Source organism: Danaus plexippus, chromosome 15 (genome assembly GCF_018135715.1).
Source record: "Danaus plexippus chromosome 15, MEX_DaPlex, whole genome shotgun sequence".
Lineage (NCBI taxonomy): Eukaryota > Metazoa > Arthropoda > Insecta > Lepidoptera > Nymphalidae > Danaus > Danaus plexippus.
In genome coordinates, this window is record NC_083547.1 from 8,863,090 (window position 1) to 8,879,871 (window position 16,782).

Below are 16,782 nucleotides of genomic sequence, written 5' to 3' on the forward strand. Positions count from 1 at the left end.
TATGTAAGCGTGTCTTCAATTCAGATTGAAATAAATTGTTCCACCATTTGTCAAATGTAAAACATAAAAACTAATACGATATTGCATTTTTGCGAATATTCCAAGATGAAAATAATGAGCTTTGGTTTCGAAGAAAGAAGATTGTGATATACAAAAAAACGGTATAATATAATTTTATAAAAGTAGAACTAAACTGTCCACAATGAATAATTATATATTAAGTATATTTTAAACAATTACATTTCCCAGTCCCAGCGTATCCCATGATACTTTTTTTATTCTTTTGCTTGCAGTTATTTAAATTTTAATCATATTTTTTAATCCGATCAGTCATTTTGTTCAACAAAAGTAATAATACTTTAATTACAAAACACAACTGACTTTTTAAAGAAAACAATTAAAACAGTACGACTTCTTGGTAAATCACTTGTTTATTTCCAATTTTCACTAAATAATTACATCCAAAAAGGCTCTTTAATTAATCTCTCCTTTGATCTCTTCACCACACCTCTCCCCTCCTCGATACATCACACCACTTCACGCCTCACCCGCCGCCAACTCACCCCTTAGTCAATACAGCTCCTCTTATTTTTTTGTAACACTAATAACAATATTTATTGTTATTATATTTTAAAATAACATGTTTTGTGTTGATCTGAAATATTATTGCTTTGTACGTAATCTCGTTGTGTTTTTGTACTGCCAGGTCGTTAAGTCACGAACCCTGATAAATCTAGCTCTTCCGTCATTTGTATAATTAATTGACTCTTATTTAACTATCTTTCTCAGTACCCACACGCTATGAGAAGATAGGTATTTTTTTTCTACGGTAGTTTACAATTACAAAGATGATATGTAAAAATTAATTGTGCGTCGAGTTCATCCGCGAGGAAGAAGTGAAACTTCGTAATGTTGGAATGCAAACAGGAAGGGGTTAAAATGATTTTTTTGTGCTTTTTTAAGACAAATTTTATTAACATTACCTACAAGTCACAATTGATTGCCCGCAGGCGTTCGAGCGCCACGCATTCCCAATCGCTCTGTCTCTCTTTATCTCCCTCCCCCCAGGTATGTCAAACGTTTAACGCAACCATGTTGGAAGTAGCACGAGAAGTTTCACTCCAAAAGCTATTATGTATAACATGTTTATATTTATGGATATATCACTTGGCAATGAACTATAGCAAAATATAAAACACCAACGTGGCTGTATGGACTCGTACCTCTGGTGAGATGGAGGATGTCGATAAAAAAAAATTAAAAAAGTTTTTTTACTAAACATAGATTTGTAATTGACTCAGGAAAAGTCAGGGTTAGGAAACGACGAGTGTTCTCCAAAAACTTCGACCAAGCTAGACTGGCAGTTGGATTTCGATTTAAATATATTATTAAAACTCATCTAAATTATACATTAATATTGTTCGAGACCTCTCTCAGCCATATATCTGTATTTTTTGTCAGTAATAAATTTTTACACGATATCGTATAAACTTAGGTCATTGATTGAGATCCCCGAAAAACGCTCGCTGAAATCTTGAACATCCAACATGGTGTAACTTTCTTAACCACGATACAAGTGACAGATTATCACTTTTGTAGACTATAAAAAAAATCTTTTCATTGAAATATAGGTGGTTATTCACAGGTTTAATGGTTGTATAATAAATATAACGGTGGCCAAAAACACAACTATACTTTTAATTAATAATTGCAGTGATGAGGCGTGGAACATGTAATAGGTTTATATTATTAAAAAAATATTCATTCAAATCACCGAATAACTATGTTCTGTACGGCTGTAATGCGACATGCGATAGATAGAACGTAAAACAACGGCGGTGATGGATTGTTTCACATTATATAAAAAAGAAAAACTTATTGTTCCATATTTACGAGAATAAAGGAAATTTGGACGAATTCAAAATGTATTCAGTTAAAGTGGTAACAACTAATGTCTTGTTCTGAACGACATATTAATTCTGTCATTTGTTTTTTGGTCACCCCTCACCCGGCCTAGTGTGTGTGAATCAAAATGTCTTTGTAATAATAATTATACCAAGCTATCGCTCAGTATCCCCCGTCCTCAGTGAGCTCCGGTCGCATCTCGTGGTTACTCATCAACTCACATACTTAACGAAAACGCGTATAATTCCTATTTCTTCATAACTTTATATTGTTCTAAACATCAACTCAGTAATAATGTATAATTACTACGGCATACCAATAGTAATGTAGTGCTCGTGGACTGACCGTGTACCTGTTTAAAACACTTTATTCACCAAATGAATTAATTCATACATCAACTATAAACATTGCTTCAGTGGTTCCTTGTGAGGAGGTCGTTCGGTCTGTGGTGCGCCGGTCAATGTTCATTCCTTCAGCTCCTCGCTTACAGCCGGCGCGGACGGCGACTTCATTTTATACTGCATTTAATTAACAATGTTAAACTATATATATGTATGTACATTGTACAGATGTCACTCGGCGCCACATGAGCCTGTCCTTTACATGCCGGCCCCTACATCACTGGCGTCTATCCCGAGCAGCGCCAATTCCTCCAGCTCCTCCTTGTTCCTGGAAGTTGGGTCCTTCTTCTCCATTACTTCGCCGGTGTGAGCCGGCGTCTTGTTGTCGTTGGTGGTGGTGGTGGTGGTGGTGGTGTCGGCGGGGGTGGTGGTGGTGGGGGTGACGTGAGCGTCGTACACCTGTTGCTGGAACATGCCGGTGTTCACGTCGAAGCCCACGACGACCGGCGGCTGAGCCAGCAGACCCAGCTGTTGAAAGGGAGCCATCATGCCGCCCATGAGTCCCGGGAAGGCCCCGGGCGGCGCCAGACCCGGCACGGTCTGGTACATCTCGGCCTGCCCGTCGCCCTTCACCTCCGACGGGAAGATGATGTCCAGAGCGTCCTGGAAGTCCTTGGGCAGGTGAGCCGGCGCCGTTGGAGCCCTGCAGAGAGGATAGTTTTAATACAAGTCTTCGTTTAAGTTCGGGTGGTGTTGTTTTAGTTGTCTCACGGCGGAGGCGGCAGGAAGGCGTGTGTCATGGCGGGCGGCATCGTCCCGGGCAGAGTTCCCGGCATGGCTCCGAGTAGAGACGGCATCTGCTCCGCCTGCTGGCGCTCTAGTTGGGCCTTCGCGATTTTCTCCTTGAACTCCGCCACCTGTGTCAAACCATTCTTACTCTTACCTTCACGTACACAACTTTTACTATTAGATAACAGATAAAATTTATTTTACACCAATATTTTTAGTTTTACCCCATTTTTTTTATTGTACCAAAGTTTAAAATACTTTGCTAATAGGATTATTACGTATCAATATAAAATCTTACTAGAAAAAGTATTTCCAAGTATTATATAAGTCTCTACCTTCTTCTGTATCTCAGCGTCCATCTCCACTCTTCTCTTCTTGGTGGCCTCGTCTTCTTTCTTCTTCTTCTCCTCTTTCTTTGGTTCTTCTGTTTTCGACGTCTTCGTTAGATTCTTGTACACCGGCATCTTTCCTGTAGCAAGCTTTACCTTAATATCTTTTAATGTCTCCACAGTAACTCTTGAAGACCTCTAATCATTTCGTAGTTACATTGAGTAGGAACGTTATTTAGCGTTTATTAAGATGATCGTATCTTGTCAGTGTCACCTACACGTTCCCTGGATTCCGTCCGATGGTACATATTACATTGGCTTATTCAGTCACCGATCAACCTTATCCTAGGCGAGTGCCCTCGTCCACTCTCTTATACCAATTATACTCTACCAATGAAGGGCATCATCTTCCTGATGTCTGTTTTCTTCGCGTCCGTCCTCTCGTCTCTCCCCTCATCTCTCCGCTCATGTCTATCCTCTCTCCCGTCGTCTCTCCGCTCATGTCGCTCCTCTCTCCCGTCATCTCTCCGCTCGTGCCTCTCATCTCTGCGCTCATCTCTTCGTCTCTCATCTCTCCGATCTCTTTCATCTCGCGATCGGGATTCGCGACGCTCGTCGCTGTTAAATAAGTATTTTTTAAACAATTTTTCCTAATACATTGCGTTTTATATTTGTATTTTAAATATATATTTTAGACAAACGCATATATTGCCGGCCAAAAGTTTGAGATACCACCCACATCAAATCAAAAATAATAAATAAATACTAGGACTGCCTTCGAAGTAAGTTCTAAGAATGAATTGATGTTAAATCTGGACAGGGCCAAGTCTTTTGCAACGCCCCTTGTGCTATGTAATCAAGTCTTAGACAGCTTCAGTTGTGTTGGCACTAGTAAGTTACATCCGGCTTAGTTGTGTAACAACTATGACAGAACAAGTGTCATTTCTAATGACTCTCTCCCATGTTAAGATATGTTCAGGAGGAATATAACTCAATGAAAACTCATTATTAGATCGGTTTTAGAAAGCCAAAACCAACCGGAAGTCTGTTAGCACGACACAAACCCAATATATTTAGCAATGAGCAGTTTGTCACATCTTGAAGCTTATTTAGTTAGGTTGGTTAATGGGCATTTTATTGGTGACAAAAAGTGGTGTCAAACTTATGGCAAGTAATATATATATGAAGATCAGTATCATTATTCAAGTCACCGGTACTGCCTGGCCGGGTCTCGTTGCTCCCTCTTCTCCCGCCTGTCGTCCTTGTCCATCTTGATTCTGGAACAACAGTTAATCAGAACAGTCAAACAACGGGCTGTCATGTATTTTGCTCACTAGATCTCCTGAGTTATCGTTTCAGGATAAAGTGTACTGATATAATTATTATTTCAAAAAAGTGGGTAATTCTTAAACTGTTGTGTGTACCTATACAGGTGAATCATTTCGCAAATTTTTCGCAAATTGTTTTATTCTGAATAAACAAAAAAGTCTCGAGCGGAGGTGGAGCGATCTCATCCATTTAGGCTCTATCGTCGTGTGTGTGTGTGTGCGGGTGTGTAAGCGTATGTGTGTGCGTATCCTCCGACCTGGACTTGATGTTGTCCAGCAGTTTTCTGTCGTTGTCGTTGAGTCTCTCCATCTGTATGGAGGACATCCACTCGGTCAACTTCTCCTCCTCAAACTTATTCTTCGATTTTTTACCTGAACGTAAACGTGAAATAATAACACTATATTACTGACCGCACACTAGCTCGCTACATACATCGTTTTATAGTGTCATTATATCTAAACCTACTTTTCTTCTTCTTCTTGGGCTCACTGTCTGAGCCGCTCGAGCTGGAGTCGGAGCTGCTGCTGCTGCTCTTCTTTCTCTTGCTCTTCTTCTTCTTCTCTTTCTTCTTCTTCTTGTCCGTGTCGCTGGCCCTGCTGGGGCTGTCCGTCTTTCTCTTGGTGTGGAAGCCGTCCTTGTTGAAGGTGATGGTGTGCGCGGTGTACGCCGGCTTGTCTTCCAGCTTTACCTTGTTCCCGGCCCGAGCCTTTTCCAGCGCCTTCTGTCTGTCAGACATCCAATCTGTCTCCCAGTGGGGATTCTGCTCCACGAAATTCTGAAACAGGAACTGACAGTTGATACTCCTGGTGTGTGTGTGTGTGCGTATGTGTGTGAACTGACCGTGTAGTTCTTGGAATGTTGCACACATTTGAGGTGAGCGGAGGCACAGTGCAGATCACCAATGAACACGTCGCACAGCTTGCAGTACCAGGCGCTCGACGGCACGAAGAACTGGAGACCTTCACCGGGAACATAAGAAATATATTGAGACATCAAATGAATATTAAAGTTGCTTTATGTACTACGTATAAACTTTCTTGTTAGCTGTCTTCAAGTTCGAGACGTTATAAATGTCTATAACACATAACCATGCAGTGCCGGACAATTTTTTTTAAATATATTGACTGAAGCGTGCCTGTAGCGAACTGTCATTTCGCCTGTTGATAGGTCAAAAATGTGTCTGTAAGCGGTAAAAGCATTATTTCAGACACAACCTAATCGTTGAAGCCTTGAAGACACTCAAATTGTCATTGGAAGGATACAGGCACTAGCGCTGTTTGCTGTGCCAATTACATAGGAAGATTTTACCGCTTGATCCGGAAATGAGAAAGGTCTATTACGAAAGACTGGAGGACCAGGAGTTAAAGCATGCCAATCCTGCGCAAGCCCTCATAAGTCTCCGATCGTGAGACGCCTCTTTAATAGCCTTTCGTGGGAACTCGTGGCCGAGTTCAAGATTCAATCATTTGGAACTAACATACAGAGCTTTGCGGTGTCGAGCATGTGACCATTCAAAATACTTGACTTCCCATTTTTCCCTACCACATTCCGCTAAACCATGGACTGGCTGTTTCCGTATGAGTGGACTAGTTACTAGTCAGCCAGTTTTGATGGTGGGTATTAAAGTGTCCTAAAAAGACCAAGTGTGCTGAACGGTACCGAACTAGAGCCACATCAGCAGCCTCACTGAGATATTCCCATGAGCGTGTCGTCTCCTTATATACGCTGGACGAGAGATAGACACCGGAAAGAGGAAGTGCAGCGGTTGTCGAAAACTTACTTCTTATTCTTTGTTACTCTTCCTGAAACCTTCCATTTTTTGGAAAGATTAAATATTAAATATGGCGTTTGGAAATTGAAGGTAAGTAATTGTAGGCCAACAACAGCCAGACTCCTAAGTGATAGAGGGGGCTTAAGCTGAAGACTGTAAGAATGCCCGGACGCATTCTGAGAGGGCCATCAGTTCTTCTCTATCTGGTCTCCAACCAGATGATGCTATATCGGGATAAAGGGATAGAGTCACACAGTTGGTGGGGCAACTTTGGTGGGTGGTTGACCATCTATTTTTTGCCATACTACCCGCGGGAGGTTCATTCAGCACCCGTCTTCAGCAAGCGTCAGATACAACGAAAAACTTGACGTATCGTAATCGGCTCAAACAACTGTTTCGACCCATCCTGCAAACCACTTCATCGGACAACATATAGGACCGTGACAGATGGTAACATGTCGGCGCCGATGTTACAACATCCTAACAGGAATTTCTAACAAATTGCTGCACAACATATACACAACACACAACAAATTTGTTAAGTACCATTTTCAGAAAACATTTCAAGTATTTGTATTTATGAGTTTGCGATATTAACTAGTTGACTTACTACTACTTGTATTATAAATATAGAAGTAGATCCAGTGTGTTTCCTACCTCTGATGGGAGTTCTCTTGGTGGGTGCGGACGGGTAGCTAGGGAACCCCTCGTTGGCGCCCGTCACCGAGTGCCACGGCGCCTCCATGTGAGCCGCCGCCATCCTGGAGGCAGATACATGGAACATGTGGAGACAGATACAAGGAATATGGAGAAACACAGCAAGTACTGGGGCATATGTATGTGATCTGAAGATTGCAAATGATGTACAGCTTCCGTTAGTATACATACTTGTGATGAGCCGGCGAGTGGAGATGGTTGAGGTAATCCTTGGCCGTGGATGGGAACTCGTTACACACGCGACACCAGTGCATCTCGGGGTCATAGTACACGTAGTTGAACTTCTTGTTGGAGGGCGACCTGACACACACACACACATTACGAACATTCACATCACACGATAGTATCCACTACTCATGATATACCTAAAAAAATATTATAGGATACAAATAATACAAATATAATTTTCTCCATTTGCTTTAATGTTAAAACAGTACATCACAAATGTACACAGAAATAAAGTCATTGGAGTCAGTTCCTCTGAGTGTTTCTTCCGTAGACGTTTCGATGAAGGCGAGCGACTGAAAAGTTTATGGAGTTAATAGTAACAACAAAAGCAATTCATGTTATAAGCGACATCTTAACTAACAGAGTTGGCAACATTTCAAACAAAAAATGTAATCTTCGTGTTGTAGATCCTCGGAGGCGATCTGATGATGCACAGCTTCAGGGAGCTGGGTTCGTTGAGGAGCTGTGTCGTGGGTATAAAGATATGTAGATCAAACTGACCTCGTAACAGTACCAGCCAGTGTGATGTATAATGTTACCGTCGTGGACCAACCTGGACTTCCTCTTGGTTCCTCTTTCCCGTTCCCGTTCCCGTTCCTGGGTGGGCGTGTCCGTGTCGTTGAGGTCGGCCTCCTCCCCTATAATACCATTTAGCATGTCCACAACATTGTTGATGGTCTTCAGCTTGTTCTGGATCTCCAACTATACAAACGCAAATACATCATACAAGCGAATACATCTAGCTATTGATATACAACAAAGCCACATATCATATCATATCATTATCATATCATAAAAACCTGAAGCTTCGTGTTCTCTTTAAGGAACCGTTTAGTGTCCGGGCTGGGCGACCTCTTGTTGTCCCCGCGGAGTTCGCTACGTTGGTCCTTGAGCGTGTCTAACTCCTTCTTCAGTATGGCGGCTTTCTTTATATAATCCTCCCTTTGTTTCGACAACGCTATTTTCTGGTGTCGCATTTCCGATTCAATAGCTGCTGTTGGGAACGACATTGTATTATAATATTCGTTAGAGGGCGCTGCGGGCGTGACGTCACCGGCGACGCGTGACGTCACACCCGCCCCAGCTATAGGACCACATAACAGATGGACTCATACTGACTTATATAATAATATTAACATTCTCCATTACTTCACATTCTAAATCATTTTATAATCCCATAGAACTTTGGTATATTCTGCTGTGAACATGGCTCACTGTACGGAGCTCACCTGAAATAAAACTTGAATAGTAGACAACAGAGTACAGACCCTAAGTATACCTTTAGCTTATATCAAAGAATTAATAAGCACATGTTTCATCATTACTTATCCTATAATAATTCGCCAATTACGTCTCTTTATCAATCATTACAAACAGAATCTGAGCCACACAGCCAACAACTAGGAAAAAAAACATTAAGGTTTACAAAGAACAATGTTTTTAACATTTAAACAATTGTACTGATTAAAGAATAATGCACTAAAATAAAAAATAAAAATACCAAGAGAAAACCAGGCACAATATAATCTTAAACAAGATATACTTATAAAAACATAATAACCATTTAAATATGTATAAATAATATAATATGTTTGTAACATAATTGTTCAAAACATTAATTCAATATATACAAACCAATCATAATCAAAAGTAAGTCCAGGGTGTTGTCCACTTAACCTTGAAACTTATGTTCTACTCATACAGACTATAAAATGAATATTTTTTTTTACTAAATACATTTTCAATAAATCGAGCACGTCAAAAAAATAAGAGATATCTCATAGATATAACAATAAAGAGGTGAAAGGAATAAAACACGAAGTGATGACATTTTTGGAAAGGAATTACTTCTAGGAACTTCTTTAATAAGAAAAATTGCTGAAGCAATATAGACATAAAGGAGATAATATTAATAGTTAAATCAACAACGAAATACGGAAAAACTTCATAGCACACATAAAACCTGTCAAACGTTTAAAATTTACATGTTGAAGAACCAATATAAATTGAATGGATTAGTCTCTAAATGGACATATTAAGATCAGCTCATTATATAATTGTTGTAAAGTGTATCTATCTGTTAAGTATTCTGTCGTATACATTATATGAGGTGAATTGATTTTATTTGAGAAATAAATAATAAGAAATGATGGAGTAGAGAAATAAGACAAGGACTAAGAAGGCATCAGGACGATAGGATCGAGACAAGTGAAGGAACAAACAAGATTTTGTTTGAGACAAAAATATTAGTGCATATAAGGCAGTAGAGCACTCTCGCCCAAGGAGGAAGTTGTGGACCAATATGACGATTCAATTGTAAAGTGGCCTTTATATATATACTGTGGCAATATTTGATGTTTTTTTTTTATTTTAATAAAAACAGTTTAGTTTTAATAACTAGTTACCGATCAGTTAGTCCTGAAGTCTCAAATGTTGAACCACACCAGGGTTATCCCTATATACATTATATGTTATTTTGATACATAAGTCTACTCTCTCTGTCTATCATCTCATTGAGTTTTAAAAATCTGTCCAATCATTCATTGTAACATTGTAAGACAAAGTTTGAGGATATTGAGGAGAATCTTCATATAAAATTTCAATAGATCTATGAGTAGCCCTCGGAAGCTTACACTTTACCCAGACAACACAAAAACCTTTGTAATCTCTGATTACCTTTGAGATAAAGAGTAAAGCAAAAATATTTCCCTTAAATAAATCAGTTAACAAACAATAGAATTGATGAGATACCTTCTTTCTTAATCTGATCTTCAACATTGAATGTTGGGGCTGGTGGCGGCGGAAGGGACATCTGGTTCCAGGATGATATCTCGGGGGGTTGAGGAGCTGTCGGCACTCCACCAACAGACGGGAAGTCATCATACAACCCAGAGTAAGACGGCTGGTAGTTACCAACATACGCATTGCCCTGGACGCAGAGATAATATTGTCATGGTTGGTAAATAATAGCACTCATTACACTTTTATATAGTGTTGGTGGATTACATGCAATACAAACACGAAATAATCAAGAATCAAGCAAAAGCATATTACAAATTCTATAGGTATAATTTACTTCTTGGGGGAAGGTCTGTTGTTGAGGGGCAGAGAAGCCGTCTTGTAAGTGACTGTCCCATAGCTCGCTGGGCTCCGGTAACTTGGAGATCTCACTGAGAATGTTGTCATCCATCATCTCCTTCTCATTCTTCCTCGGAGTGCGACTTGTCCGCTTCTCTTCTTCCCTCGGAGGCGTCCTGCTGCGTTTCCTTGATAACTGCCGGTGTTTCTCATAGCGGTAATCGTTCCTACTCCACTCTCTGTCACGGTTATCCCGGTTATAATAGCCCTTTCTACCATAATTTTCGCGGGACATAGTCGACACTGATTCTATATTATATGATCTATTAATTAACTTATAAACAAACTAGACAACGCGTAACACGCTGTAAAACGCTATTATGACAATGACAGCGAGCCTCCATTTTGATAACAATTCTATGTTATCTGTGTCGATAGTGAGTCAATTGTATCGTAATATGGAACGTTAAATATATACAATAAAATAGGACGATCAAATCCCGTTTAATACAATTATTTTGTACTTTTTTTTTTCATTTTAATATATCATTTACTGTCACTTTTTAACCACAAATACATCATTCATTATATTATTCTATTTCCTCACTATCTATCGTTCCTTCCAGTATTCTGAAAATGTTCTGTTCGTTATGTAACGCTGACAAAGATATGAATTCAGTCGATAAAACATGTAAATATTTGTGAAGCTTCTGAAAAATTGTATTCATATATGCACCGTTTCAACAATGACAATGTTTAGTCTTCTAAAGTATCCCTTAATATTTTCGTTTATCAAGCAGATAAGATTAAAACAATTTTCGATATATTGTCTTGATTTGTATTAAGCCATGTCATTCTGCATTCAATGGGTCATTGCTTATTAGCGATCAGGTGGAGATTATTATTGATGAACATCTATATATTAAAATCAGATATAACCTTCACCACATACATCACCACCTTTTAAAAGCTTCTCAATACATCAGTTTTCTATTACTCACAGGTTATTTAGCATAAAATCAGCAATCTACTCGTTTCCTCTGGCGCATGGAATAAATATTGAAGTGTGCATCATACGACAAGTGTAACTGTTTATTTTATATATGGACTTAATTTATTTCTTTAATTTTTTTTTGACGGGTTTTTAAATTCAAGTGCCTACTTTATGTATATATGTAATTATGATACAATTTGTTATTTTATTCCTTTAAAATGTACAGTTATAAAAATAACAAAAAACATTTACCAAGACATTTGTTGGCTATCCCTAATACATGTTCCCCAGTACATGTACATACACTTATGTATTAAAACATCGTAAATTAAGACTAAATCGTAAATATAATTGTAAATTTTTTTACGTAAATGCTCGTCAGCCTAAGTATTTTTAAAAGTACCCACACTAAAAATCGAGATTTGATTGAAATTTTCGTTTCGTAACAAGATACGATGCTGATATTTTAAAACAATTTTTCATTAACCGTATATTTTGATTACAATCATTATATTTTTTTCATTATTATATCATTTTTTCTCATTGTTTATAGAACACTAAGTGTAAAAAAAATCCGTTAATGGGGAGATTAAAAAAGCAAAAGCGAGAATTTTTTCAAATATCTGCTTAGTAGACAATGAATAAAACAATCTGTAACATATTTCATACCATTACTTCACGTAACTTTAAATTTCAAAGTTGGAAGTTATTTTTTTACTATTCAATAAAATTTATTTTGGAAAAACCTTAAATAGTGTAGTATTTGGTTAAAATTTAAACTATTAACTTAATTTTTTCTAAACAATTCTTAAATGTGAAAATGACGAGGAATCAACATGTGTCAGTTAACAAAATATGTAATATTTTACAAATAATATTTTAGTGAATTAAGAAAGCTTCACTAGTATTTAAATGAAACTAATTTAATAAAGGTAAAACCGTCGACAAAAGTATCACTTTCATCTCGTCTTCGTCATCACGGTTGCTGAAAAGGAAACAAAATGTCGAGATTATGTAGATACCATGAGGCGAAACTTCTCAGCATTCAATGGATTCACCGTGCGGGTGAATCGCTTTGCGGGGAGAGGAGCATTAACAGGGACTTGCGACCCAGGTGTAGGTTTAAAAGGCACCTATCTAACGAGCGTTAAACGTTCACCTCCACTGTGCTAGCTCCTCTCTCTACCTAACTAAATTTAATACGGACCTATAAGGGCTGCCTTACAAGTACGTTCTAAGAACGAATTGATGTTAAATCTGGACAGGCCCAAGTCTTTTAGTAGCTTAGAGATTTAGGTGTTATACCTCTTAACCCCACTTCTAGCGCGTACAAATTTACGACGAACCTATTCCTAAGGAGTTCATTAGTGAGCTTGTAATAACTATTAACCTTGACGACATAGTCTTTGGGAGTGTTGTTTTCCCAAGGAACCGTAAGCTCTATTAAAAAGCTTTAAAATTCGCGAATATAGAAATGTCTGGTCTGGCTTGTTCCATCAACGCACAAATAAAATAATAAAAAACACGTCGTTGTATTCGGAAAACTTATTATGATTTAAGTGTCTACAAGCGAAAATGTTAGGTATCATCATTTTTTTGTATTTTATGAAATGTTACTATTGTTTTCTGGGAATTCTATAACGACTTTTAATCCCTGTTAACTATGTAATTCAATTTAAATCGCGATGCCGCAAGCGAGAATGATCTCTATCTAAATATTGTACCAATCGTTTTATCAATAAGGTCTGGTAATCACGATATTTAAAAAAAATATTTTTTGTAATCATTTTATTATTAATAATTTTAATGTCTCACATTTATCAACGTATTGACATCGTTGTCAGTTTTCTTATGTTAATGTAATGAAGATTTTTTTCTAAATATAGATCAATCGCAATGCCCATTTAGATCTTAGTCAATGCTATTCGATGCACTCTAGTAATTGCCATCTGCGTTAAATTGATATTGTTAAACAAACAACAATATTTGAAATTACCGGTTAGAAACTGACAATGAAGAAATCGACAACGAGAGGCTTTACTATACAAACTGTGTCAAGATTTCAGCATCCCGATTGCGAGTCATCTCTGGCTTACCTTCAACTTCGTATACATGTTGCACTGCGTCTAGAGGAAGTCAGCTAGCTCGCTGCACGGGTCGTTGCACTGGTATCGGGTATGGCGGGGAAGCAAAACTACCGCGGCCACTGAAACACAGCCATTATAGCGTGGCCGCAGACCACGCATGCGCGGCAACGGTCGTACGGCGCGAAAAAGATTATAGAGACGTGCGTCCAAAAATATAGTTTAAAAAATAATATTTTAAATAAAAAATATATAATAGTGATTGTGATATAAATAATAAAAAATACAGTAAATATGAAGTACAAGGTAGGTAAATTTATAATAATTTAAAAATTAAATAGTTACATGACATTCCCTACAAGAACCCATAGGACACACTTATACAAGTCTTTTATCCGACTACTATAACTTTTCAAAAATTTTTCAATATTATTTAGTCATAAATGTAGGTAATAAAATTTATGGATATGTGTAATGAGAAGATTATAATATGCCTCTTCCCGCAAAACCTTGAAAGCGCTTCTTGAAGCACATTAGACGCACATTAGATTCATAACAATATACACAGCGAAAACAGATTTTTATTAATATAAGATTATATTAGGGAATCAATATAGGCTTCTGAAAACCTACCCACTTTTATTTTTTTATTAATTGCTTTATATACTCAATATTTATATTACTCAATTTTTATTACTAAACGGACATTATTATTTATTATATGTTTTATTTAATGTGAAATACATTTTCGTCGTTGCGTATACATTATATATAAAACACAAGGAGCAAATATTTACAATTTAATGTAATATTATTGTAACTTTGATTGTCTCATTGTTCGGTGACTGTGCTGTGGGAGGTATTTTTAAAATTGTTAAGTTCCTGCTAAGTTTATATCATTGTCCACCTCGTACGATCAGACAATTGGATTTAAAAAGAAAGGGAAAAAAGGTAATTGTTTTGACACGCATATTATCTATATGTGTAGGGCCTTGTGTTCTAAAGTAGGGTAACTTTATTTAATGTAGGGTAAATTAAAAATAAAATGTTCGAGAAGGAAATGATCACGACATTTTGAAAATGTTGTACATATACAGTTTTACATACGCTTTTCACTAAATTATTCACATTGCATATTATTTAGCGGACATTCCGATAACTTTGTTGTAAACTTTGGCTATGTGTGATTGAATCTTAGATATCAAGATCATTACATCAATAAAAGCATTCACAAATAATTTAATGGAAAACGGGATGCTTATAATATTAAAACATAGTGCAACTAATGTTGGAAGAATATAATGGAGAAATATTTAACAAAACCATAAAGAATTTAAAATGGCCATTAATCGTATGAAATACTCGTGATGTAACCGAAAATAACTTGACTAAAAATCCTATTACATTCTGTTTGCCCTGAAACTTTTATTTTTATATTTTGGTTTCTATCCTCAGGAAGTTTTAATTTTCACTTAATTTGATTTGAAGGATACTTGATCATGCAATGATTTTTATTTAAGATTTAATTTTGCTGAATCGACATCAATCGAGTCATTGTTAAATTTTTTTTAAATCATGCTGTCTTCATTCACATTGTTTAATATTTGTATCAATTCTTTAACTGTCACCTTAAGTACTATCATTTACGTGTCAAATGTTATTACGTTTTCGATCGTGATAGGTATATATTTTTTGCACAGATATTGTGTTGTAATGCCGTCGATTGTGAAGATTAAATAGAAATAAATAATTTGTGGTTGCTTTGTCGTTTATTCGGAAAAAAGTAAAACGATAATTCATTATTAATATAAGTTTTATTTTCAAAACCTGTATAATTATTTGTAATTATAATTCGTCCGACAAGTAAAAGGGTGACATTGGCAAAATATTCCACGATTCCCGTGAATGAAGCCCCAGCCTAAAATTTTGTTGAAAATGAATTGGCGTCCTATTGTTTGGATGCAGCACTAACAGTATATTATTTATTCAGTGATAAAAGCCTGTGCATTTTTTATTGTTTCCACTGTAACTGATTTGTCTGCTTAAGCATCTGGGTCAGTTTTTGTTTATTACAACCTTTAAATTAGATGTTCATGTGCTGATTGAAATGTTAAAATTTATCACATTATTTTAACAACAATGCAATTAATTCAACATTACTAGATTAGTCTTATAAAACCTCTTTGCTGTACTCTTATTGGTTTTCAATTGGATTTCTTACATTCCTGGCCCTTGTAGTAGAATCGTAATTCATACCTCGGACAGGATCAGTATGTTATTGTAGTAACATGACCTCAATCCAACACTTAGAGAGGTACAAAAGAATCCTATATATAATGCATACGAACTATTGACCGCGTCTTACGTCTCATTATTTTTACATGGACCCATGTTTATTGGAAAAAGTAAATAAATTATCTTATAAATGGTACCTGTATTTACAAGTTTTTTTTATTCATTACATTTTAAGGACTTCTTTCGAGATTTACACTCATATCTGAAGAGTATCTAAAAGATAGGTATGTATTTTGCAAAAATATTGCTTCTATATAGTTTAAACTCATTAAACAGATTTATCCTCGACTTTGTTCATAGTTCATTATTAATAACTGCACAACATTGTTTTTTTACAAATTGTCTAATTGTAAGATAACTAGCCTGTCACTGGTGTTCGCAGGTGCGTTAGGGATGGCATAACAGACGGGCAAAAAAAAAAACCGGAAAATTTATTCGTAATAATATATCGATTTTGTTTATTTGTTAATATTGATGTACCTACGGATGTTAGTAAAGATATAAAAAGTAAGTCCGTGGAAAATTTTTATCGTTATGAGACACAAGTTTGTAGTATATAGATAAGTAAATTAAATATTGTTTCGAAGCAATCCACGACGTGATTCCTAAAGTGTACTAAAGTGTAATTCATTATTTATCTTATTTTTTGCTTCTATTTAATTGTCTTCCATGACATTTTACTAAGTTTCCGATGTCAATAAATTATGTTAATATTTAATTAAAGCGTAATAGTTAGTCTCATCATTGGCCAATTAAGAATAATAGTGTTAAAAAAGAGTGATGTTGATTGTTGAGGAAAAGTTTATGTGAGCTACAATAATTATATTAATTATTGTTGTACAAAATTAATGATAGAACAGCGCCATCTAGTAGTCACTTACGTGCTTTTAATTGAGATAGAAATAGTATAGGCATCTTTAAG

The 16,782-nt window shown here is 36.6% G+C and overlaps 2 protein-coding genes across 5 annotated transcripts in view; one reads left to right on the top strand and one right to left on the bottom strand.

Annotated features, from left to right (window-relative positions):
* Nucleotides 1-1,907: 1,907 nt before the first annotated feature.
* Nucleotides 1,908-13,680, bottom strand: LOC116766560 (zinc finger matrin-type protein CG9776). 4 transcript variants are annotated; one of them, XM_061522769.1, is made up of 14 exons: nucleotides 13,578-13,680; nucleotides 10,161-10,338; nucleotides 8,210-8,403; nucleotides 7,963-8,111; nucleotides 7,353-7,481; nucleotides 7,122-7,225; nucleotides 5,534-5,652; nucleotides 5,159-5,468; nucleotides 4,950-5,064; nucleotides 4,576-4,641; nucleotides 3,756-3,982; nucleotides 3,371-3,504; nucleotides 3,018-3,163; nucleotides 1,908-2,949 (listed from the first exon to the last, which is right to left on the bottom strand). In XM_061522769.1, the coding sequence occupies exons 1-14, from the start codon at nucleotides 13,593-13,595 to the stop codon at nucleotides 2,505-2,507; spliced, it is 2,334 nt and encodes a 777-aa protein (XP_061378753.1). In that variant the 5' UTR covers nucleotides 13,596-13,680; the 3' UTR covers nucleotides 1,908-2,504. The 4 variants fall into 4 exon arrangements, with proteins under 4 accessions (XP_061378753.1, XP_061378752.1, XP_061378751.1 ...); XM_061522768.1 differs by lacking the exon at nucleotides 13,578-13,680 and adding an exon at nucleotides 10,486-10,888 and having other exon boundaries at nucleotides 8,210-8,400; XM_061522767.1 differs by lacking the exon at nucleotides 13,578-13,680 and adding an exon at nucleotides 10,486-10,888.
* A 38-nt stretch (nucleotides 13,681-13,718) lies between these two features.
* LOC116766561 (neprilysin-4-like) overlaps nucleotides 13,719-16,782 on the top strand; it is a 28,639-nt gene continuing 25,575 nt past the window's right edge. Inside the window, exon 1 of the mRNA XM_061522771.1 lies at nucleotides 13,719-13,871. Within this exon, the coding sequence (XP_061378755.1) occupies nucleotides 13,860-13,871 (12 nt within the window). The 5' untranslated portion in view covers nucleotides 13,719-13,859. The remainder of the gene's footprint in view (nucleotides 13,872-16,782) is intronic.